This window comes from Bos mutus, chromosome 2 (assembly GCF_027580195.1).
Source record: "Bos mutus isolate GX-2022 chromosome 2, NWIPB_WYAK_1.1, whole genome shotgun sequence".
NCBI lineage: Eukaryota > Metazoa > Chordata > Mammalia > Artiodactyla > Bovidae > Bos > Bos mutus.
The window spans coordinates 117,812,460-117,838,139 of NC_091618.1; the positions used below are offsets into that span (position 1 = coordinate 117,812,460).

The 25,680-nt window shown below is 38.9% G+C and overlaps 1 protein-coding gene across 1 annotated transcript in view; it reads right to left on the reverse strand.

The window, feature by feature from the left end:
- The window catches only part of TTN (titin), a 276,220-nt gene that overhangs the window by 164,893 nt on the left and 85,647 nt on the right, over positions 1–25,680 (reverse strand). The window contains 38 exon segments of the mRNA XM_070359061.1: positions 143–196; positions 1,344–1,418; positions 3,291–3,374; positions 3,918–3,977; positions 4,383–4,409; positions 4,515–4,592; positions 4,801–5,010; positions 6,592–6,852; positions 6,962–7,229; positions 7,323–7,412; positions 7,652–7,835; positions 8,613–8,898; positions 9,019–9,111; positions 9,838–10,125; positions 11,853–12,143; positions 12,659–12,946; positions 13,085–13,372; positions 14,108–14,386; positions 14,476–14,754; positions 14,868–15,146; positions 15,257–15,544; positions 16,248–16,526; positions 16,643–16,924; positions 17,475–17,753; positions 18,195–18,476; positions 19,835–20,122; positions 20,264–20,551; positions 20,691–20,969; positions 21,069–21,347; positions 21,442–21,720; positions 21,911–22,198; positions 22,293–22,571; positions 22,724–23,005; positions 23,125–23,403; positions 23,662–23,943; positions 24,487–24,774; positions 24,897–25,184; positions 25,302–25,580. Of these exon segments, the coding sequence (XP_070215162.1) occupies positions 143–196; positions 1,344–1,418; positions 3,291–3,374; positions 3,918–3,977; positions 4,383–4,409; positions 4,515–4,592; positions 4,801–5,010; positions 6,592–6,852; positions 6,962–7,229; positions 7,323–7,412; positions 7,652–7,835; positions 8,613–8,898; positions 9,019–9,111; positions 9,838–10,125; positions 11,853–12,143; positions 12,659–12,946; positions 13,085–13,372; positions 14,108–14,386; positions 14,476–14,754; positions 14,868–15,146; positions 15,257–15,544; positions 16,248–16,526; positions 16,643–16,924; positions 17,475–17,753; positions 18,195–18,476; positions 19,835–20,122; positions 20,264–20,551; positions 20,691–20,969; positions 21,069–21,347; positions 21,442–21,720; positions 21,911–22,198; positions 22,293–22,571; positions 22,724–23,005; positions 23,125–23,403; positions 23,662–23,943; positions 24,487–24,774; positions 24,897–25,184; positions 25,302–25,580 (8,850 nt within the window).

The following is a 25,680-nucleotide window of genomic DNA, read 5'->3' on the forward strand; positions in this document are numbered from 1 at the left end:
AAATAGCCATTATTTCTACTGCTAATTTTACTGTAGCAGAGGAGACTGCAATTTTATAATAAGTTGGAAGCCTAGTACATAAGAATACAATGCAGGGATAAAAATCTTAGCAAGACATAGAATATTTAATATTTTCATTTACCTTCTGCTGGAATTAAGGCAGTAGGACGTGGTGGCTTCTTGGGAACCTCTATAACTTTGAAAACATAAAATACAAGTTTATTTTCAGATTATGCATTTTTTAATGCTTACTAATCCTATATACCCTTGTTAGTCATTTGTATGATCTGTGAAAACTATTTGTATACCAAATGCTTTTATAAGATGCAAATTTGCTCACCAGAAATGCTCTGCAATGCCATGCAAACAAAAATATGAGAAGGGTAAAACTTTTTTTCTAGCTTAGATTGATTTAAAACAATTTCAATTAATATGAAACATAAAGAGAATATTCAGTATGTCTGATACTGAAACATAATGCTAAAAGAAAATAATTTTTTTCAGGGATTAATGATAAAGTTCAGGAACTATCCATGGCTTTTGAGCTTCTCCTTATTGTATTACACTTCATAAATGACCACTCAGAAAAAAGTCTCAGTGAAGGGGTACCCTGTGCTCCTGAGTTTTCCTTCTTTTTAGGAGTTTGCTGCACTCTAATCTTAGCCAGATGGATAAAACTGTTTGCATAAATTTAGCTATCTATTTTTCTTTCTAAAAATTTCCCAAGTTACAACAAAAACTTAAGGTAGGTAAATTGATGCCCCTGTAAAAAGTATTTTTCTTCTGTGGGTATTGACATTTAGCTCAGCTGAACCCAGAAAGATGCTGAACTGGTCTGGAGCAACCACTCAAAGCTAGCACCAGCCCTTTAAAACATTCTATTTGAGTGACTAGAGTAAGACCAAATGTTGGACCAGAGGGCAGTGCCTTCTTTAAATCACCATCCAGAGATAATAAGAACTCTCTGGTGTGGCCATTGGGTGTCAAGGGCAGACACAGGCAAAGGAGGACAGGGGAGGAAAAAAAATGGGAAAATAAAGTTGAGAAAGAGAAGGTGAGGAGTGAGTCAAAGAAGACTGTGAGGGTGAGTAAATGAAGAGGTACTATTTTATAAAGTCACACTCTTAATCTTCCTCTGTCCTTCCCTATCTGGACTTAAATTTTTTTAACTAAGAGAAAAGCTGAAAGACTGAATTTTGGGGGGTGGGGTCGGGTGGTGCTGTGCAGCTCGCAGGATCTTACTTTCCCGACCAGGGATTGAACCTGGCCCACAGCACTGAAAGTGCCAAGCCCTAACTATTGGACTGCCAGGGAATTCTTGGAATTTTGATAAATCATAATACCTTTAGGTGGCGGTGCCTCTTCCTTGGGCTTTGCGACAACCTTTTTAGCATCTTTCTTCACAGCTTTTTTGGTCACTAAAAAATAAGATGTCAGATGTAAATTTTACTAAAATGTTTTCAGGAGACTGGGAGGCTTACTGAAATTTATTTTTTCCATATGCTTGGATGATAACAAGAGACTCTGTACATTATTGTAAGATGCCTGTTTCAGAAAGATTTTGGACTAGAAAGTAGAAAAATTTGGGGGGAAGGAGAAAGAATATGTAAGTGAAAGTGAAAGTCATGTCTGATTGTGATCCCATGAACTGTAGCCCACCAGGCTGTTCTGTCCATGGAATACTCCAGGCAAGAGTAATGGAGTGGGTTGCCAATTCCTTCTCCAGGGGATCTTCCCCCTGAAGATCTTCTCAGCCCAGGGATTGAACCCCGGTCTCCTGCATTGCAGGCAGATTCTTTACCATCTGAGCCACCAGGAAGCCCACACTGATTTTATGCCTGCTTCAAGTTTTTGAAACATCCAGGGCAAACCCAGGTGATGTCATGTATAGAAAAGGTACACTATTTCATCTTTGTTTCACTTAGGTAAGACTGCTTTAAATTTGTCAGGAATAAGAATAACAAGTGAATTAGTAACATTAAAGTTCCACCTACGCTATATCGTGGTAATTTTCTTTTGTTAATGCTAACATATACCTTGATCCTGGCCCCAGATCATAACTTGATGATGGCTCCTAGTATTCGTGAATAATGACACTGTTTTGAATTTTTTAAATGTGATTTAATTTCTCAAGTTTCCCCGTGGGTACTTAGTCGTGTTGACAGTAGTGCTCAAAGCATAAATCACTCATTGAGATGAATTATTATTCCTGACAACGAATATAAGCAGAAATCTATTTTTTGGTATTTGATTCTTGCTCATTTTTACTATCAGAAAGTAGATGAAATATAGTTAACTAAGTTTATGTAAGTTATAAAAATACTTTTCTTTGTTATTGAGATAGTTTAATCATAAAACTAGAAGTGTTTTTTATTTTTTTGTCTTTTAACTAGATTTCCCCTAAGGCTAGCTGAAAATTTTCTCAAGCTTTTGACACCAATTGTAATGGCTATTAGTGGATTATCCTGGAAGCTACTACTGTAACGGTGGCTTGACTTTGGGAAAATGTGACCTTGACATGCAGAATTTTTTCCTGATGTTGCTGGGAGAATTCTGACAACAGTTCTGAACTCCTCAGAACTCTAGAAAGTCCAGGCACTCTGTTGATTAATTAGTTGAGAAGGTTCCAGGCACAAACAGTACAATTTATCTACTGAACTATTTAAGAGGGACAATTCCCTGACACACTCAAGAATTTATTGGAGAGCTCTTTCCTTAGCTTTAGAAAAAAAAAAAAATCAAAGATATTCTAACTCATATTTTATAATGAAATAGTGAATTTTAAGGAGTAGTTAACAGTGTAATTGAGGAAAAACACAATTTTAAACCTGACTATACACTAGCATTTTTTATTTCTATAAGTTTCACTAGGATTTGATTTTATTATTTTATTGCTATACAGAGTAGTTAGGAAAATATGAAATGGGAAATCAGCTTGTTATTAATGCTTAGACAGTGCACTATGTCGTGTCCGACTCTTGCGACCCCATGGACTGACTATAGCCTGCCAGGCTCCTCTGTCTATGGGATTCTCCAGGCAAGAATACTGGCAAGAATACTTAATGCTTAAGTGATTTTTAAAAAATATTTTTTCTAATTATTTTCAGACTTTTAGGCACATGTCTAACACATTTAATTAATACTAAAATTATGTAACTTACATTTTGAAAGGCAATCCAAACTGCTGACCACTAGAGGGCCAACAAGTTGCACTAAACAACATTTTCCAGGTCTGTATATTCAATAATTAAATCCTATATTCTGGCATTTAGGTAGCTAACATATAATACCTTCAACACGTTTTTCTGGTGGTTTCTTTTCTTCAGGTAATGGTAGCAAAAGAGGGATGGGAGGAACAGCCGTAGGAGGAATTTCTAAAAAAATAAATGCCATCATAAGTAACATGGTTTGGTTTCTCATTTTGTGTGAAATACAATGAAAAGTCTCATGCATTTCTTTCAGTTCTTCAAAGGTGGTATAGTAGCAGTTCAATAGTCAGACCACATAAAAATAGCATCTATTTATAATTGCAACTACTCTTTTGCTTTGATTTTTAATTACACCGTGAAGAAGATAAAGTGGAAGGATACTATGGTTTGGCACTGGTAACTTTCTAGTGGTAGGCAGTACATTGCTTCTTTTTATTTGTCTCATGCTAAGTCATGTCTGACTGTTGTGACCCTGTGGACTGTAGCCCGCCAGGCTCCTCTGTTCATGCGATTTTCCAGGCAAGAATACTGGAATGGATTGACATTCTCTCCTCTGGGAAGTATTCCCAATCCAGGGATCAAACCTGCATCTCCTGCATTGCAGGTGGATTCTGCTGAGCCACAGGGAAGCCCAGTGGTAGCATATTGCTGCTACCATATTCAAGACCGGGGCTGGGGGTGGGGGTGGTGGTTCTGGGTCTTTCTTACCTTCTGGTGGTATTGCTCTGATTGGCATGGTTGGAATTGGAACTCTGGAGTCAGGAATATCTGAAAAGAGACATTTAATAATGATAAGAACCAAAAGACTGAAAGCTCAGATATTTATTAGACAACTAAGATGTGTTTGGTTGTTAGGCATTTCCAACAGCAGAATCTAAAATATAGAATCAAAGATATTAAGATTCTTCTGTAAGCAGTGACACATGCAAATTCATTCCCTGTGACAATCTGTTTTGTTCTATGGCCACATTGTTTGACCTGATCCTAGAAGTCAGCTGAATGTGACCTCATTACCTCTAATTTCCCAAACTCATAAAGCCTAACGTTGGTATTATTTTCCTGATGATAATTTTACTGAATAATATTTTATATTAGTTTGGCTTCTATCACTTACAAAATTACACTGAATGTATTGTAAGCAAGGATTGATTTTCTTTTTTTTTTTTAACTTACCAGGAGGCTTCATCTCAAGTTTTATTTCTGTAAAATAAAAAAAATGATGTATTAAAAAATTTAATAGAATTGTCTTGGCAGGTTACTTTGTCGCCAGAACCGCAGTGTGATTTGAATGGGGTGTTTTCTGACCTTTGGTTGTCAAGTACAGCTCTGCGGTGCTTCTCGCTTCACCTCTCGGCTCCAGTCGAGCAATTACTGAATAGACACCTAAGGGAAAAAGATGATGAAAACTGTGTGTTCTGATATGTTTGCAAACAACACTTTTTTGTTTAAACATAGTATTCATTTATATTTTTCTTTCCTAGGAAACTACCCTAGACAGAGTCATAGAGTATAAGCATAAACTAGAGAAGAAATACATAAAACAGGAAAAGCTTAAATTATATATTCACAGGGACACTGTCAATTAAGTCACCTTCATCATCTGGGGTCACGTTGTGGATGGTCATATAATGGCAGCGCCCATCGTTTCTGAAGTTGTATTTCTGGCTCTCGGTCAGTTCCGTCGGTCCTTTGTACCAAGTTACGATGGCGTCATCGAAGGACACCTCACATTCGAAGGTGGCAGACTGGTGCTCGCTCACAACAATGTTCTGTATGCGCTTTGTAAACTGAATCGGTTCAGCTGTTTAAATAAAAAAGAGTTCAAATTTAGTTTGGGAGGAATTTCTTTCACTGTGCTTTTCCCTCAGATGTTCAAAGTGTCTTATCTTTTTATCTGATTGGAGAATAGCAGAAAGGGGCTGAAAATATAAAACAAGAAGAAAGTACACTTCTTTGCATCAGTACCAAAAAATTAACTCAATATTTAAGTGTACTCTTGTAAGATTAATGTGGAAAAGTAAAGGAATTCTGCAAGTCCTTATAATATTCACATGAAGAAAATAGTCAAGGTGCTTATAATCCAGAATAAAACTTAAACTTTAAAGATGCTAGTGAAATGGGGGCTTCAAAAGAAAGGGAACATAAACTTCATCTTAGTATACACTTTATTCCCTTTTGAAATTCTTTCCTCTGTAAAAGAATTCTGCCTTTCAGGTTCTAGAACTGTTTATTACGCGACCTTTATAACTTTTCTTGTGAAATAATTTTAAACTCAATAGGAAATCTGCTCTTCTAAGTTTCACAGGATTCATTTTGAAGAGTTCTGAAACCTGCTTTGCAAGCACCAGTGGGCAGGCATGGAGTCCACCCTTTGCAAATGGCAAGGTGTACAGGAGGAGGCGGGGCTGGAGTGGAGATCCTCCGGCAAAATTTCATCTGGAATTCAGTGTGTCACAGCATTGTGAGCAGCTTAGATATCATACATAGTCTGGTGAGCTTTTTTTTTTTTTGAAGGATCATATAAAAAATAGGCAATTATTTTAAAAATAAGTGGTTTCAACTTTTAAATGGAAAACTATTAAAAATTTCTGAATTTTAAAATACAACCAGACCTTGATATCCACTGTAAAGCAAGTCAGAGATTTTGAAATGCTTATGTAAATAAGAAGGCACATAAGTTGTTATTTCAGCAGCTATAAATGGGTAGCAATGCCTGGAAGTAGAGCCCATCCTTAGAGCCAAATGTTGCTGAATACAGTCCAAAGCTGTAGGTCTTTAGGAAAGAAAACTCTTTGCTTCTAAATCTTGACATTCCATTTCATTTCAGAGATTCAGAAGGTTGGAATGTGATCTTCATGTGAAATAACTGTTTTTGAAAAATAAGTGCTAATCACATATCACATATATTATTAATTCTATCTATACAGTTTCATACAGATAAGAGTCAAACTGATGCCTATAAACAAAATGTCATCTCCTAGAGAAGACATATAGCCACGAAATCTGGTCCTTTCTCTAAGATTTATTACTAGGATTCAAAATCAGAGACGTGAGATTTATGGCATTTAGTAGAATTGCAAAAAATTGAATTTAGAAGAAATCATGAAATTTATGAGAAATAACTGTTAGAAAGTCATGTCATTGTTTAGATTGAAATCTACTGGTCCAAACCAACTATAAAAATGGATCGGCACTTATGGGAATACTTCCCTTTTGATTTTGTATAGACTTTGAGACATGAGTGCATGGTTTGCTGTGAGTGTGTTGGGAAATGGGATCGCACAAGCACTTTAGGCACGTGAGAGGCAAGGCTGCAGGGGTTGTGCATAGTATTTGCCTCTGACTCATGCTGTGGTCACTCCAGCCATACTCTTTCACCCACCTTCAATTCTGAGCTCTGCTGAAGTTTCGAGGTCTTCGTGTTTGCAGGTGTATCGACCCTGGTCCTCTGCTCGCACATCTGCAATGGTCAGCTTATGGACTTTGTGCTCCACTTCTGTTTTGTATCGACCTTGGGGTTTAAGGATTCTGCCATTTCTGAACCATTCAGATCTTACATTTGGCACTGAAAACTGGCAGGTCATGGTACAAGTCTGGCCTTCTTTCAAAGTTACATCCTGAAGATGCCGTTCCCAGGCAGGCTCTGTTGTATAATACAGTACATATTTTGTTTGATATCACATGTGATGTATTCAAAAGTAAATTCATCTCATCAGTTTTTTTTTTTTAATAATAAAACTCGTTTTACTTACCAATTACAGTTAGTTTAGCACTAGCAATGTGTGGACCACACACCAATCTGTAATTGCCCTGATCTTTAAGTTGACAGTTTTTGACTCTGAGTGTATGTCGATCACCATCAATGCTTATTTCAAACTTATCACTGGGTTCCAGTTTTTCAGTTCCTTTGTACCATGAAAGCTTGATTTCTGGATAATTAATCTTAATGTCAATTTCAAACACAGCATCATTATCTTTCAAAACTGTCTGATTTTCAATGTCCTTGATCAGAGTGACAGGCTAGGAGAATAAAAAATTAAAATGCATTAGTCACTCCTTCCCTTGTAATTTCCAATAATTTGTTCATTTTGTCATCAGCATGATTCATTTTACCTCTGTCTGTGACAGCCTTTGCTGAATAAATGATACAAGTTCCTCAAATTCCTTCTCGTCCTTCTCTGACTTCTCTATTTCTTCAATTTCCTAAGGAGAAAACAGTAGAATTATTACATATGGAAAAGATTTTGAATTAGAAGATGGATGATTATATTCAGCTTCCATTCTTTTCTTTTTGTTTTTGTTTTTTTTCAGCTTCCATTCTTGATGATGCTTAGGTTATATTAAGATACTATACAATTGTAGGGTCTGGAAATTCAAAAGGTGTAAGCTAGATGTTTCAAGTGTGAATTTTTAGAGGTTATACTATACACAAAAGAGCATACCAATCTATGTGTCTCTTCTCCTTCAGTTTGCTTTAGCAGTTCAAATGCTTGAAGAAGACCCCGGAAATCAGTGATTCCATACATGCGGGCATATTTTTCGTATTCTTTTGGATCAACATTTTTGAGAAGTTCCATGATATCAATTTCCTCTTCTTCCCCAGCTCCTTTCTTTAAGACTGGAGTCCTAAATGAAATAAGAAATAAACATGAATTACCTCTCTTCTACTTATTCTGAATTGTCTACCATCATTCAATGATTATAAATATAATTACATTTTATTCACAAAGTTATAGTTCTGTGTTCTTTATTTAATAACTACTAGTTTTACCATGTTAAAGAAACAAACAAAACTGTGAAACAAACAAACAAAAAATGTGGGTTTGGAGACGGAGTGGATTAAGATCGGACCATAGTGCCAGGTACAGAGATTGATCAAAGAGTTTAAGAAAGGAAAGAAAACAAGTATTCTTGTAAACTTTACAACAAAAGAGGCTACTGAAAGAAAAAGGAAAAATGATAACAATCATGGAAAATATTAATAACGAACACATATATATCATGGGAAATGTGTAGAAATTAAATGTTGATTGATTAATCATGATGAAACATAATTGGTATTGATATTACTGGTAATTATGGAAAATGTTTAAAACAGTTGATGTAGAAAGCCATTCAGAGTAAGGAAAATTACAGGTAGAACCAAAAATTTGATGTCTAGACACAGATTTTCTATAAGCCATTTCCTTTGTTCAAAGTTTTAATAAAAATTTACTTCGTTCTCAAAACTTTCTGATGATTATTTAGAAACTGACATTAAGGTACCACTAGCTTCCACTCAAATACTATATATTTCCTTAGCTGTTAAAACATCTTTGTGCTTATTTTCTTTCACAATCTGAATCTTGGAGGGGACGGTCCACAAAGGGAATATTACCAAAAGCGATGTTTTACGGAACTTACTTTTTCAGCATTGCTCTAAGATCTCCTTCAATTTTCTCTTGTTTCTTCCTTTCATCCACCTGTAGATTAACATTACTTTCAATTTCACCATGTTTATTAAATGCAACACATCGGTATAAGCCAGAATCGGTTTTTGTGGTGTCTCTGATCTCCAGCTTTGCTTCATCGCCTTTTTGGTGGATCAGTATTCGACCTCCTTGGTTCAGTTGTCTCCATTTCCCTTTTGTCCACTTAACATTTGGAATTGGGTCACCTCCAACTTTTGCAATGAATGTTGCAGTGGTTTCTAAGGAACAATGAAAACAATTCAATAAAAATTTAATTTTCCAAAAGCAGTTTTTCTGAAATTAAATCAGTAGTAAAATGTACAAGATAGATGAAGATATACTTTTCATGAAGTACTTACTTTCTACAACTCTGATACTCTGAGGTTCTGATACGAAGAAGAGTTTTCCATCTACTGCTGCTTTCTTAGCTGCTGGGACGGCAGCTGGCTTGTCTAAAAAAAAACACATGTACATGTTTTGTTATCACAATTACCTTAAAATTGCAATAAATAATTTTCTTTGAAAAGTAGACTTTAAGAGTTTGGCAATGTCACAAATATTATGAACTCTATATGAGTGGATTACAGAAGATAAAGCAATTTCACAGACATTTATAACCAGTGACAGCTACCGCAAGCAGACTGAACTACAATCACATCAATAGCATCAAGTTTTATACCTCTAGACTTGGTTTCATTACATAGATTTCCTTTAGGGATATAGTATCAGGCTATCTGATATTATTAGTTAGCATTGCAACTTGACATGAATTTGAACAAACTCTGGGAGACAGTGGAAGATAAAGCAGCCTGGTGTGCAGCAGTCCATGGAGCTGCAAAGAGTTGGACATGACTTAATGACTGAACAGTAACAACAACAAGTCAGGCTACCTTATGTCACATTATTACACAGGATCATTTCTGGAACTCCATTTAGTTATGTTTTTGGATATGGTGAAAAAAATGTCAAGAAATGTGATGGTGAACTTGGGCACTTTCAGAAAATTCATCTGGAAATTATTGCCATGAAATGATCTAGTATTTCAATTACAATGAAGAGGCTATAAATTGCAAATGAGCAATAACTGATGCTTCTAAAAATCTAATTTCATTCTTTTTTAAATTGTAATCAGCAAACATAAGCAGTTGATCTAAACAATAGTGTCAAGAAATCTGTACCTTTAATGGTCACTTTTGATTTGGAAGTGTCACTTCCAGCCACATTAGAAGCTTTACACACATAATCTCCTGCATCTGCTTTAGTCACATCCTTAAGTTCTAGCACAGCAGTCCCATTAGCAAAGCTGAAGCTGCATCTGTCTGAGGGCTTTATTTCTCTGCCAGCCTTCAACCACTGGATCCTGATGGGTTCTGATCCCCAGACATGGCAGCTGAGTTGCACAAATTCTCCTTCACTTGCTGTTACTGGGGTAAGGTGCTGATCAAACACAGGTGGCTTCTTAGGTTCTAGAATTAAAAAGGTATTTTCATGAGGAACATAACAACAAAAAAGTATTAAATTCTAGAAAAGAACGTTTTGCCTCTAACAGGTAGCACTGATTGCTATATATAGCAGAATTGAATCGCGTGCCTTTATTTCTGAAAACACTGGTTACACATGTTGGATTTTAAAAATAGAAAAAGGTTTAAAAACAAGCAAAGAACAGATGCCATGCTGCCCATGAATTACCCAAGTGTCTGTGTCCTGATTCAGCACTACAAACACCGCACTGGCAGTTACTGTAAACTTCGGTGTCACATAGTATACTATTGATTCTCTCAAACTTGGGTGCAGCTGTATTTTCACTGAACCCTGAAATCTAAGAGCCTATTGGAGAATTCTGTGCATGATATGCAATGCTGGCTATCCTTTGGGAAAGAAAGCCAACATTTGAGTGATCCATGAGCCCACATCTTAATATGTGATTTTCCTTGATGTTCAGATTTAGTTATTATATGTAGCTACAGTAGCATTTAAAAACCCAATCTTTGCCCAAAGGAATGAGGAGTTGAAGCTCAGTGCTCAACTGAAAACCAATGAAGAAGACATCAGTAACATGACAGGAAGGCTGTGTACAGCTCAGTGTTATGTAATGATTATACTGAACTGTTCTGAGACCTACATTTAAGAAGAATAAGGCAACATTTATGATTGCACAGATGAAAACTTCTGATGCCTTACTCTTTAAAATTCTATGTATTAAAAAGCCTCAGAATTCTATAGAAAGTATTTATCTATCTACTCCATGGCAAAACCATCATGAATGTAAATCATGAATAAAAGCCACCACTAAGCACATATTCATCTTACTAAATGTGTTTAAATGCATTTAAGTCCTATTAAATGAATGATAAAATCTGAATTACAAGTTAATTCAATGATATAACCTTATTAGTAATATTAACCTACTGATGATATTAGCCTATTGTCTGGGCACCCTGAAATGGCCAGCTAGATGATCAGAGTTGGTAATTAACTCCCAGCTGTTCAATGAAGTTAGATTGCAAAGTGATTTTGATGAACTGCCTCATAATCATCTGGATGAAGCCATTACAGTTAGAAGATCAGATTGAGACAATCTCCTTAAACAATACAGTCTATTTCTTCGCCTCAAGCTATGACTGTATATTTGTAATGATATACATCTTTCCACCCATTTTTTCTCTTAGAGTAAATTTTATCCTTTTGCATGAGATTAATATTAATTTACAGGATAAATGCTTTGGGAAATATATGTCAGACATAATGCTTTAGAAATATCCTTAGAAAAGAGAATGCTTCAGAATGTGATAGACCTCATAATAAGCAAAGCTAATACAGTATTCAATGATGAAAATTTTTCAAAATTTAAAAACAAGTGTGCTTCATAAAATTTTGTAAGTCACTTATGCATGAATTTCAAAGTAGCCTTAGACTTCTAACTACCTGGCAACATTTTGGGATGTGATTTACAAGCTAAGATACATAGTCTATAATATGACACCTACTGGGCTGGGCCATGTAATTAAATGACAAATAATACATATACATACATATATATATCTTAGTAAACATAAGTGAAATTGTAGCAAGCCAATTAAATAATATATATCTGGAATCCAGAAGTAGGTTGAGATGTCAGAAGAAACACACATGGCTGTCTAATGGACAGAAAGGAAAAACGCATCATGCTGGGGCAGTCAAGGAGACTTACCTTTGATGACGATCGAAGATGTACATAAAGCAGAGCCTGCATCATTCGACACTTTGCATGTGTACAAACCAGCATCGTCCATGCCTGCCCTCTTGATTTGCAGCAGAAGTGTGTTGTTCTTGAATGTGATTTCACAGTTAGATGTTGGATGGATCTCTATGTTATTTTTGTACCAAGCAACAGAGATGGGTTGGGAACCAGCAACACGGCCCTCAAGTTTGAAAGAATTCCCTTCTGTTTCTTCTACTGTCTCTGAGAGTTTTTTCGTGAAACTTGGTGGGATCAGCCGCTCTGTAAGAAAGTTCAAGGACATATGAAGTGGAATCCAGAAGTAAGTTATTAATAGGAGGCTTTTCAAGAGAGAGAAGCCATATTTTAAGCTCAAAATCAATGCTGACCAACTAAATACAGCATATTAGTGTAATGTTCCTAAATATTTTGCCTCCCTCCACAAGCTTATTGTATTTATTTTTATTTTTAAATTAAAAAAATTACTTTATATCAGAATATAGCTGATTAACAATGTATGTTTTAGTTTTAACAAGTTTATTTTAAACTGTTCTCTGATTTATGGGATGGATGATAAGAATAACTTATGGCCAGTTATAGAACCAGATATTTGTAAAAAGTAAAAGGAGGGGGAGAGAAACTTTAGAGAAATGCAGATTTTAAAAGATCATTTTTTTCTCTGGAGAAACTTATTTCTTCTGAAACTTTTTTTTTTATGTCAGTGGTTCAAAAATGTCCTAAATGAAAAAAAAATCCTAAATATTATCTGTTCTAACAAAACTGATATGCAAAGATACCTTTTATATTGAGCTGAGCTGTACAGGAGTCCTTTCCCACTTCATTGACAGCATAGCATGTATACTGTCCAGAGTCTCCTTTGTCCACTTTTAGGATGGTTAGGTGGGCACTGTTTTCCAGATAACTAATCTGGTAGTTTCCACCACTTCGGATCTCTCTGTTGTCTTTAGCCCAGGCGACCTTTATCGGCTGTGTCCCAGTCACGTGGCACTCAAAGTCCGCACTCTCTCCCACCACAGCATCCACAGGGGCCAGAGGGATGTCAAAGAAGGGGGGGTTCTTCCCCTCTGGGAGGACAGCAGAAAGACAAGGTTTTAGGCTCCATACCTGACCGTCCTAGGTCACACAAATCGTCCTCCCCTAATTTCAAATTTGGTTCTAACAATTTTACTTACAAAAAAATAGAAGCTTAGGGATTCACGCACCTGTGAGAATGAGTCTGGCACTGGAAGAAGCAGAACCTATAGGATTTGTAGCTGTGCAAGAATATTGGCCTGCAAAACTCCGATCAGTTTGGAAAATGTTTAGAGTGGCCACATTATCTAAAAATGATGCTTGTATGTTGGGGCTGTCTTTCACTGGCCTGCCATCTTTAAACCAAGACACTGAGATAGGTTCTGATCCACTGACAGCACACTCAAAAACAACTGGCAGCCCAACTGTTTCCTGAACATCTCTCAACTGTCGAGAAAATGATGGTGGAAGTTTTTGCTCTGTAGGAAGAGAATTAAAGTGATGAATACTTCTGGACATTTTGAATTTACTGAATATTCTTCTCACAATTATTGTTACCTAGATAATAGAACTCCTATAAAAACATCAGGATATCAGGAGATATTCACAACTCTTAAATTAACTTGGACTCAGGGAAAAGCAGGTAAATTTTTGGAGCAAAAGTTTTAATTTGATGGCATGCTGATACATGTTATGGAGAAGGGAATGACAACCCACTCCAGTATTCTTGCCTGAAGAATCTCATGGACAGAGGAGCCTGGCGGGCTACAGTTCATGGGGTCGCAAAGAGTCAGACATGACTGAGTGACTGACACCCATGCGTGGTAGGTGTAAAAATATGTAAGCCAATAGAAAAACTGATTAGCTTAAGGTATATTTCTGGCATGTAGCAGATTCTCTTACTTTTTAAGACTGCTTTCCAGCAATCTGAATGAGACACTCAGGGAGTAAGGATTTAAAAATATGGTTATTTGTTTTTCTTAAAGATTTAATTATAGAGGCAAATGATGACATGACCCTTCTAACTGAAGATTTAGTCATTTTATTTCTCTCTGTAAAGGTGATTGAAAAAGATAATCTAATTTGTAGGTAGAACTACTTAAGCAGAAAACTTTGCATTTGGAAAGATTTCTCCAAAAAGAAAACCCTCACCAGATATTTAAAATCTTGTTCAAAAGACACACATTCATTCACTTTAAAAATATTGCAATCACCTTGAACAGTCAAGAAAGTTGACGAAGAAACTTCTCCCACACTGTTTTCAGCTCGGCAGATATATTCTCCGCTGTCATTACTATCAACCTGGTTGAAAACCAATGTAGCAACATTGTTCCTAAAATGCATCTTGTAGGTAGCAGTAGGTCTCAATTTTGTATCCCCTTTAAACCAGGACACCGCAATTTCAGGGGTCCCGCCAAGCTGGCATTGTAATGAGGCAGAATCTCCAACAGTCACCTTCACAGGCTCCAACTGCCTGACAAAATATGGTGGTTCTACAGACAAGAGAGAGAATCAGTCATGAAGGAGGCATGCTGCAGGGGTTACGTGTATGCAAAGATGGGAATGTGCAATCACAACAAACCTAGTATCAGGATCTGTGCTGAACAGGAGTCCTTTCCGGAAGTGTTCTCAATGTAACAGTTGTACTGCCCTGCGTCCTCCACTGTGCTGCTTGGGATTTCCAGGATCGCAGACCTTTCAGTTGTGGTTATGTTACACCTCTGAGATGGAGTCACGTTTATGCCATTTTTCTTCCATGTCACGGAAATGGGAGGAGTTCCAGTGTATGTGCCCTCTAGGATCAGGGGTTTTCCTTTCTCTATGCTGTAATCATTGAGCTTCTTTACAAATCTTGCTGGGGCTGTAGCAGACAAATTGAAAATACGATATCAAACACATATACACATGGATATGGGCATATCTAGTACTTCACCTATGTTAACTGTAAAAATGCAGAATAGCAGTCAAACAAACCTTTTACGTAGAGATGTGTTGTACAAGAAACTTTGCCAGCTTCATTAGTAACGATGCAGGTATACTCCCCACTCTGTGATGTATCTACGTCAAACAACTCCAGTTCAGCAACTGAATCCTCCAAAGACACATTACATGTGTCCCCTGGTACTAGTTCAGTGCTTCCCTTGAACCAGCTAACACTGAAAGGGGGTGTTCCTTTTACAATGCTTGTGAAGGTTACGTTGGTTCCAGTTAAAACATCCATGGGGTCAGGTTTCTGAACAAAAGATGGTGGTTCTAAACAAAAAAGCACATATCAGAAAAAGGTTAACAATTTTGAATTTTGATTATAAAAGTGTTTAATGCATAATGAAATGCAATGATATTTTACTGTATTTTGGACTGACCTCTCACAGTCAAAGGAGCACTGCACTCATCAGAACCGGCCACATTAGTAGCTATACACGTGTAGTTGCCAGCATCTGATTCTTCCAGCATGTTCACAGTTAAAGCACATGTGTTATCTGTCAGGGTGGTCTGGTATTTCCTTCCACTGCTAATCTCGTTTCTTTCATGGAACCAGGAGACGGAGATTGGAGGTGATCCATAGACTTTACACTCCATTACCACCGAGGAACCAGACAGACCATTTGTCTCTTTCAATCTTCTCGTGAACGAAGGAGGAACAATTCGGTCTGAATGTGATAAAAATCAAACAAACAAGGGACATCAGTTATAAAATGATTTGAAGAGAGAATTATTGTCTTTTTGATGGAATATCCCTAGATCCATTTGGCTCTTTTGTGGGGGTATCAAAGAACTGCCCGAGGCTTCACACAATGGAGAGCCTTGAGAATCAATGGGCAAGATGTGCTAATTGACTTAGGAATTTTGGTCTCTCTTTGCTGTGTATCATTATGTGGAGAATTATTCCAGCATAACCAACAGTAGAAAACCACAGTATCCTCATTCCTTACTCAGGAATTAAGTTTTATTCCTACCACCCTGAATTGTGGTAATTCCTCCAAGAGAAAGGAATAGAACTTTTGGGCTTGCTTTTCTCCTATCTCTATAATGAGATGGTTGGATGGCATTGTTGATTCAATAGACATGAGTCTGAGGAAGCTCTGGGAGATAGACAGTGAATGACAGGGAAGCCTGGCATGCGGGAGATAGTGAATGACAGGGAAGCCTGGCAGGCTACAATCCATGGGGCTGCAAAGAGTCAGACATGGCTTAGCAACGGAACAACAACAGGATAGGCATATTACCTCTAATTTTGCTGTTGCAGAATGTCAGACTCATGTCACACTGTAGAATGTGGAGCTTCTCATACACATACATGTAAAGCAGGAACTATACTATGATCACACCGAAACAAAAACCCAACCAACCAACCTGAAACTTGCACTGAGGCTGTGCAGCTGTCTTTGCCCACAGGGTTCTGCACCTCAAAACTGTACACCCCACTGTCACTGGGGGCCACATTAATGATCTTAAGGCCAGACACTTTGTTGAAGAAGCTTATTTTGTATTTGTTGTCACTTGTCAGCTCTTTTCCATCCTTAAACCACTTGGTCGTGAGTTCGGGTGTGCCAGTGACCGAGCATTCCAAGGTACAGGTGTCTCCTGTGGTCACTGTTATGGATTCTGGCTTTTCCACAATTGCTGCAGGCTCTGGAATGAGATACAAATTGCATTCAAGTGTTAAAACCCCATGGAAAAACTAAGGAAGACACAGGTTCTGGTAAGTGTATGCCTTCTACTCATGATGACATTCTCTCTGCACTAACCGAGGATGGACACCGTGGCAGAACACTCTTGCATTCCGGCATCGTTTTTGATCTGACAGGTGTATTTCCCGGCGTTGGCTGTTTCCGCTCTTGAAAACTGTAGGGTTGCAGTGTTTTCTGAATAAGAGATCCATATGTTGTCACTTTCTCTGACGATCTCCCCCTTGTCTTTGAACCACACCACGGAAATGGGCTCAGCGCCCTCAACAGTAGCCTGAAGCTGAACTTCTTCACCAACGATGGTAGAAACATCACTGGGCTTCTTCACAAACCTTGGTGGCGCTGAAGAAAAGGGGGCAAAAAAAAAAAAAGAGATTTAAAAGGTGTGGGGCTAAGAGTATTTCCCTCAAAGCCATCAATGCCAGGAATCAAACTAGTGATCATGCACTCCTTGCATTTCTTAAAGAGGCATTTCTGGTGAGTGGGAGCAAGAATGCATTAGAGTTTTGTACTTTTCTGGCCTTGCCACAAGGCTTGTGGGATCTTAATCTCCTGACCAGGGATTGAATCCTAGGCCACCGAGTGAAAGTGTCATGTCCTGACCACTAGACCACCAGGGAACCCTCCTAGAGTTTGTGTTAAGCAGAAGGAGTTGAACACCTTTGCTTCTCTAGCTTTCTAATCCAATCAAAATCTACTGGGAAAACTGTTTAAAAGGGTATTTAGTAGGATTTGAAATGCACACTAAACATAAAAAGATTTAGGAAAGGAGAAAGGGGGAAAGTAGAAGAGACACTAGTGGAGAAGGATGGAGCCAGAGCTGAGGGGTCAACAGGGTATTAAAGTTAGAAGGAAAATACTAGTAAGCACGAGAGGCTGAAGTCACTCTAACCTTTCAGAGTGATGGAGCCCACACAGGTGTCACTTCCCACATCATTCGTGGCTTTGCACTGATACTCCCCAACGTCCGCGGCATCGACGCTCAGAATGTGAATACTCGTCAGGAAGTTCTCAGACATGATCTTGTACTTTTTGCCACTCCTAAGTTCTCTCTTGTCTTTATGCCATGAAACTTGAAATGGGGGAGTGCCCTGAAGCTCACATTCAAGGTGAACATCAGCTCCTTTCAGTGTTTCAACGGGATGAGGCTTTTTGCGGAAAATGGGTGGTTCTAAAGTTGGAAGAAAATCAAGTTAGAAAGAAAGGGGAATTAGGCTGTATTCTCTAAGTATGTATTAACAAGTAAAAATCAGTTGTCTAGTCCAACATAGAGAGTATCACTTCCAATTTTCTATTGTATCCTTTAAAACTTTTAGAACCTTGGAGAGTCCAACAGGGAATTGAGAGGACAGCTAGGATGTGCAAGACATAAAAGATGGGTAAATGCTACTCTCCCACTTTGTCCCAGACAGCTAGTGGGAAGCTGCTGTATATATAGCCCAGGGAGCTCAACTAGGTGCTCTGGGATGACCTAGAGGGGTTGGATGGGGAATGGGGCTCAAGGAGGGGGTATTTGTATACTTATGGCTGATTCACACTGTTGTGCAGCAGAAACAAACACCACACTGCAAAGCAATTATATCCCAATTTACAAAGAGAGCGAAGAGCTGACCTTTAACTTTCAAGGAGGTGGTGCTGCTTGCACTGCCGGCGGCATTGCAGGCCTCGCAGGTGTAGTCGCCACTGTCTTCCACGCTGAGCCCGTGCATTTCCAACACTGCCACTGAGTCCACGAACGACATTCTGAATTTACTGCTCTCTTGAATTTCAGTCTCGCCCTTGTACCATAAAACTTTGATTTCTGGAGACCCTCCTATTTTACATTCGTATCTTGTAGATTCATCTTGCTTCACGATTCTTGAAGGTTCTAGCTTCTTAATGAACCTGGGCGGTTCTATGGAAGCAAGAAAGAAAACACAAGGGAAGAGATGGGAAAGACACGTATAATTCAGGATGAAGGGAAAACTCAAAAAGAGAGGTCTTTAGCTCTGGAAAACATATTAATTTGCTATAGTTCAAGAAAGAATAGGTAAGTGAAATCTAAATCCTGAAGTAAAATGCCTTTACTTTTGTAAGCACCCACATTAAATATTATTGCAAAAGGAAGGAAGAAGAGACATTAATCCTTGTGCAATCCTCCTACCAGCAAAAGAATCACTTCTTTGTGCAAGATCAGAGGCAGAGTGTGCATCTGTTGGTGAAAGCACTCTATGGTTTACAGGGATTAAGAGCATTTGATTACTTTCTTGTATGTGAACCAGTACAGGTCTGTCGTTTCCTATGGCTGCAGAGATACCAGTTATGTGCCAGGAAGAGTCAGAGTAGCAAAACTGGGTCAGATATCTTAATATTTTAAAGTGCTATTTTCTCCTATAGGACTTTAATAGATATTTCTTCAACCTCTATGATAGCCCTTTGAAGTGGGGAGAGCAACACTTTCTTCATTAACTGAATCAGAAAATTCAAGTTTAGGGAGATAAAATAATTAGCAATATGTCACAGGGCACATGGGCTGCTGAATCTAACTCTATTTTAATTTCAAGTTATTTATAAACTGTCACCATAAAAAGTCTTTAAAAATGCTCTCATGAGTTAGACCAGCAGCTCACTGAGTTAATTTCTGACCACAGCAGACAGGAACTGTTTTTGCTACCTTGAGACATGGTTGCCTTCCATGATGTAAGATATTAATGTACTCTCCAGTCCCCTGATTTCCACTATTATTTAAGTGAGGCTAGCAGAAGAGAAGGATTTGACACAATCTGACTCTTGAAGGGCTTTATAGTTTGAGGTGAGGAACAAAACCATTAATTTACAAACTACTGTGGAAAAATATATCATTCAAGACAACTTCCTTTTATTGTCCTAAGATAGTTTCTTTCAAACTTGGATTATCTTACAATTCTGTGAAAAGTTCCTGTTCTCTCTCTAGTCTCTATTTTTAGCCATTGAAAATGGACCCTCAGCCCATGTTTGACCAGTTTTATATATATATTTTTTTTAATTAAAAACTTGCTCCCATTTAGAAGACCCTAGATTTGCTGTAAACTGTAAACTATAAACTTGTAGCCTGCCCAACACCTCCCATAGAGCCTGGCCCATGAAACTGAAGTTGCTCAGTCATGTCCAACTCTTTGAGACCCCATGGACTGTAGCCTAAACCCTAGTCCTAAACACATTTTTCAAGTACACACTTCCTCCTATAGTGTTAGAAGTTGAAATGAGCCCTTGCTATTTTGCTCCAACAAGTACCTTGTACACCCAGATGAGCAGAACAAGAGTCTTTTCCGGCGACATTGCTTGCATAGCAGGTGTACTGCCCAGCATCGCCTTTGCCTATTTTGAGAACCGTCAGAGTGGCGGTATTTTCAACCAAAGTCATCTTGTAGTTGCCTCCAGGACGAATCTCTCGGTTATCTTTAGCCCAAGTGATTTTGATTGGTGCAGTTCCAGTTACGTGACATTTGAAAGAACCACTTTCTCCAAGAGCCAGATCTACTGACACAGGCTTGAGATCAAAGAAAGGAGGTACTTCATGCTCTGGAAAGAATGAAGAGCAACACGGTGACTTCAGTTTCTGTGCTCTCAGACGTGGAGCAGACACTATGTGGCACCAGTCCTTGGTGGCTGGGTGCAGTGAAGCTGCTTTATAACGAAGAGGTCATGTGATGAGTTACTCACCTAAGAGGACGAGCTTCGCACTGGATGAAGCAGTCCCAAGGGGATTCGAAGCCGAGCAATTGTACTGACCTACGTGGCTCTGGTCAGTTTGCAAAATCTGAAGAGTTGCTACATTGTGAACAAAAGATGTTTGCAGATTAGCATCATCTTTCAAAAGTACCCCATCCTTGTACCAAGACACTTGGAGAGGTTCTGAGCCATTGATGCGACATTCAAATGCAACTGGGAAGCCAAGAGTCTCCTGAACATCCTTCAGTTTTCTTGCAAAGGAAGGTGGAAGTTTGCGCTCTGTAAAGAAGTTATAGACAATCCTTATTTACAAGAGAGAAAACAACCATGGCGTATTTCAATCCATTAACATTGTGATGTTTTTAAGAAAATGGATCTGTCAACACACAGTGAGACTTGCAGAGAAAACTGTCATCACCTTTGATAACAAGCACGGATGAAGAAGCCACTGCTCCCACAATGTTTTCTGCCTTGCAGGTATATTCTCCCACGTCACTGTGATCCACTTTGTTGATCACCAAGGAGGCAACGTTATTTTTGAATTGCATTTTATATGCAGGAGCTGACCGTAGCTTTGTGTGTTCTTTATACCAAGAAATTCTGATTTCTGGGGTTCCATCCACTTTACACTGTAAAGTTATAGGTTCTCCGATGACTGCTTCCACGTGTTCCAGAGGCTCAATGAAATAAGGCGGTTCTGAGGTAGAAAGGATGATAATCAATCAGGCGCACTAACTAAAAGAAGATGTTTTGAAAGAAAGAAAAGAGCAAGAAGAAGAGGTAACTGTCAACACACCTAAGACAGACACCACAGCATCACAAATATCTTGACCGGCCTCATTTTCTATTAGGCAACTGTACTGTGCATAATCCTCTATTGTGCTGTCGAGGATTTCCAGGATGGTAGATTTTTCTGTCATGGTAATACTGCAATTCTGAGACTGTGTAAGGGCAAACTCATTCTTCATCCAGCTCACCGAGATGGGAGGTGTACCCGTAAACGTGGCCTCAAGAATGATGGGGCTTCCTGTCTCGACACTGAAATCGGCCAGTCTTTTCACAAAGGTGGCTGGTTCTATGAGGAGAAAACACAGAGGCAGAATTGACATCTTCAAGTGAAGAATCAGAAAAAATGTTAAAGATATGTGCTTTAGGAGGAAAGGGCAAACCTTTCACAAAAAGATGTGCGGTACAGGAGGCACTGCCAGCGTCATTAGTCACAAGGCAGGAGTAGTCCCCGCTCTGCAAGGGCTCCACCTCAAATAGCTCCAGTTCCGTGACAAAATCTTCCAGAGAGATGCTGCATGACTCCCCGGACACCAGCTCCCTGCTGCCTTTAAACCATTTGACCTTGAAAGGTGGGGTGCCTCTGATGACACTGGTGAATGTGAGGCTCGTTCCAGGGAGCACTTCCACAGAGTCAGGGGTTTGTTCAAAAGAAGGTGGTTCTAGAGACCCCAGGGAAGGGGGAAGATCAAGAGAAAAAAGGAATCCAAGTAAGCAGTGCTTTTTGCTACTTAAAGAAAAAGGAACTAAGACTATGCACAAAGACAAAATACAGAAATCCCCCACAAGGCAGGCACTAAGTCACGTGGTGGAGGCGCTGGAGAAGCAGCAGTCTGGCCCCTGAACACTGACCTTGGATAGTCAGGACCGCCGAGCATTCATCTGACCCAGCCACGTTGGCGGCCACGCATGTGTATGTGCCTGTGTCAGAGGGCTCCAAGAAGCTCAGATTCAAAGTGCAAACGTTTTCCGAAAAGCTGGACTGGCATTTAGGCCCACTGACAATCTCATTGCCATCCTGAAACCAACCCACGGAGATGGGGGCGGAGCCGGAGACTCTGCACTCCAAAACCACTGAGGCCCCGACGATGGCGTTGATGTCCTTCAGCTTGCGGATGAAGGAAGGAGCCACAATCCGATCTGTGTGGATGAAGCGTAGTTTTCCATTGAAAGAGAAGCTTTATTTTTCCCCCCAGGGAAAATGATATATTCATGAAAACCTCTTATTACTCACCAGAAACGTGGACAGAAACAGTGCAGGTACTTTTACCAACACTGTTCTTCACTTCAAAGCTATATAACCCCTTGTCACTCATTTCTGCACACGGGATTTTAAGCGAAGCCACTTTGTTGACGAATGTGATGTGATGCTTGCTGTCTGCAGCTATTTCTCTGCCATCTTTGAACCACTTGGCTGAAAGTTCTGGTGTTCCAGTCACTACACATTCTAATGCGAAAGCATTTCCAGTAGTGACAGTCATGGGTTCTGGTTTCTCAATGATTCTGGCTGGTTCTAAAAGAAGAAGTATATTGCATTGAACACAAAGTCATCTTTCAAACCAAGAGTATACTCAGTATATTACTGGGTAAGAATAAGATTTGCAGGCGATGTCATAGGTCAAGCAAATGGACATTTTCCCCCTCAGGCTGCACTTTGTTACTAACCTAGGACAGTCAAGATTGCTGAACACTCTCTCATTCCAGCATCATTTTTGATTTGACACACATATTTTCCAGAGTCAGATGCCTCTGGGCTCCCAAGTTGGAGGGTTGCAACATTATCAACAAATGAAATCCTAGTGTTTTCACTCTCTCTGATGACGTCACCTTTATCTTTCAGCCAGACGACAGAAATGGGCTGGAAGCCTTCCACTACAGCCCGCAACTCAACAGCATCCCCAACCAGGGTTGAGGTGTCACTAAGCTTTTTCACAAATCGTGGGGGTTCTAATGAAAGAAATTTGAGGTTAGAGAAGAAAGATGAGAATCACAGCCAAATACATTACTGGTCAAGCAAGAAAAGATGAAAGCAAGAGGCATATATTTTGGGGCCCATGGATACAAACCTTTGAACTTGAGGGTGCAAACACATGTGTCACTCCCCACCTCATTAGTAGCTTTGCAGTAATATTCGCCCACATCGGTGGCTTCCAGGTTAAGGATATGAAGACTTGCATCAAAATTTTTTGAGGTGATTTTAAACTTCTTGCTGCTTCGAACTTGCTTTCGATCTTTAACCCACACCACTTCAAATGGGGGAGTTCCCGAAATTTCACATTGGAATACAACATCAGAACCTTTAAGGGCTCCTATTGGAGAAGGCTTCTGGGTGAAAACAGGAGGTGCTACCAGAAGAAAAGGAGATAAACAATGAGCGCATTTGCCTAAGAAAAGGGAAAATATGTTAGACTTTAAATCATTCAGTGCCTGGAGTGACCATATGACAGTAAACGAACATAAGAAATGACAAGTCATAAAAGCTAGTTTAAGAATTGCAAGCAAATCCCTTTCACTGGCCTTTTTGTTTTGGAGCTCAGAACACTGCTGAGAAAGAATCCAGAGCAGAGGAGAAGGAAGAAAGCAAGGGACTTAGTGTATCTAACCTTTGACGGTCAGGGCTGTGCTACAGCTGGCGTCCCCAACTCCGTTATGGGCTTCACAGATATAGTCCCCACTGTCCTCTGCGCTGGCTTCATTGATGGTGAGCACTGCCACAGAGTCCACAAAAGACATGTTGTACTTCCAGCTCTCATGAAGTTCACTGTCATTTCGGAACCACGAAACTTTGATTTCTGGAGAACCACTTATTTTGCATTCCAGGTGGATGGATTCTCCCTGCTTTGCAACTTTTGAAGCTTCTAATTTCTTAACAAACTTTGGAGGTTCTAGTAAGTCAAAGGAAGAAACAGCTTATGTTTGTAGCTTAAGATTTTATAAATACCTAATTTTATCTTGTTTATTATTAAGAATATATGTACTTTCTGAGAATTTCATGATAAAATATATATTTTTTTCTGTTAAATAAACTTTTACTACTTTTAATAGAGAATTTAATTGACAAGTTAACCTTGTAGTCTGGATATAGAAACTAAAACATGTAAGTTAATGTATTATAGAAGTATTTGATCAAAATGATAATTCAGAATGCCATATAACAGGAAAAGAGTGAAAAAAAGAGAGGAAATGACATTTAACAAATTTCACATAAACAACACTCTGATAAGATTATACTTAGAGATACACTAATTTAAAAAACAAAATAAAAAGGAAAATAGAACTTTGATTAATGTTGCCTCCAACACTAATGTACAAATTCTAATATGATCTAGTTAGTTCATCCCAAACATTTAAAAAATAAAGAAACTTTTCTGAAGAAAATTATGTAAGATGGGAGAGAATAAGTATTGGTCAGTGCCATGTAGAGATACCTTTTACACTGAGTTGAGCTGAGCACATGTCTTTGCCAACATCATTGGTTGCTTGGCAAGTATATTGACCAGAGTCTCCTTTGCCTACTTTAAGAATTCTCAAATGGGGAGTGTTTCCCACACATGTAATTGTGTAGTTTCCTCCAGGACGGATCTCCTTGTTATCTTTTGACCAAGTAATTCGCATTGGTTGAGCACCAGTAACATGACATTCAAAGTCAGCACTTTCCCCAGCAATAATATCTATAGATACAGGCTTGATGTCAAAGAAGGGAGATTTCTTAGGTTCTGGAAGATGAGAAGAAAAATCAGCATACTTTTTGCTGTTGTTCTTTATTGGCTATTTCTACTTTGACAATGAATAGGAAGTCACGGTTTACAAAGAGAAAAAGAGTAACATCGGAACAAACCTCTTGCTGTCAGTCTAGCACTGGAAGACGCTGTTCCAAGTGGATTAGAAGCTGAACAAGAATATTGGCCAGAGTGACTCAAGTCTGTTTGCAGAATTTTTAAAGTTGCCACATTATCTACAAACGATGTCTGTAGATTTTCATCATCTCGTAAAAGTACCCCATCTCTGTACCAGCTCACTTGGATGGGTGCGGAGCCATTCAGTCGACAAGTGAGGGTAACTGGTAACCCAACAGTTTGTTCAATGTCCTTTAGTTGTCTTGCAAAGGAAGGTGGGAGCTGGCGCTCTGCAGGAAGACAAGTAATACTGGAGGCATTAGTACGTGAAACAAAAATTTCCCCATAAAGGGAAGTGTGAAGATAAGGAAGAAGAAATTCCTTAACTCGTAAAATAAAATTATCACCTTGAATTCTGAAGACAGTCTTAGAAGAGGCAGTTCCTATACTGTTTTCTGCTTTACATGTGTACTCTCCACTGTCATTGATGTTCACCTTATTAAAAACAAGTGTGGCCACATTGTTTGTAAAATAAGTCCTGTATTCAGGAGTCGGCCGTAGCTTGGTATCGCCTTTGTACCAAGACACTGTAATTTCTGGGGTCCCAGCAACTTGGCATTGTAAAGAAACGGAATCTCCCACTGATGCCTCCAGAGGCTCCAGTTCCGTAACAAAATAAGGTGGTTCTAAAGAGGAAAGGTTCACGATCAGCAACTGGGATTAAAGAAAACCACACAAACCACGCCTCACGTTAGACAAATGCCAATCATTGGAGAATAAGAAACA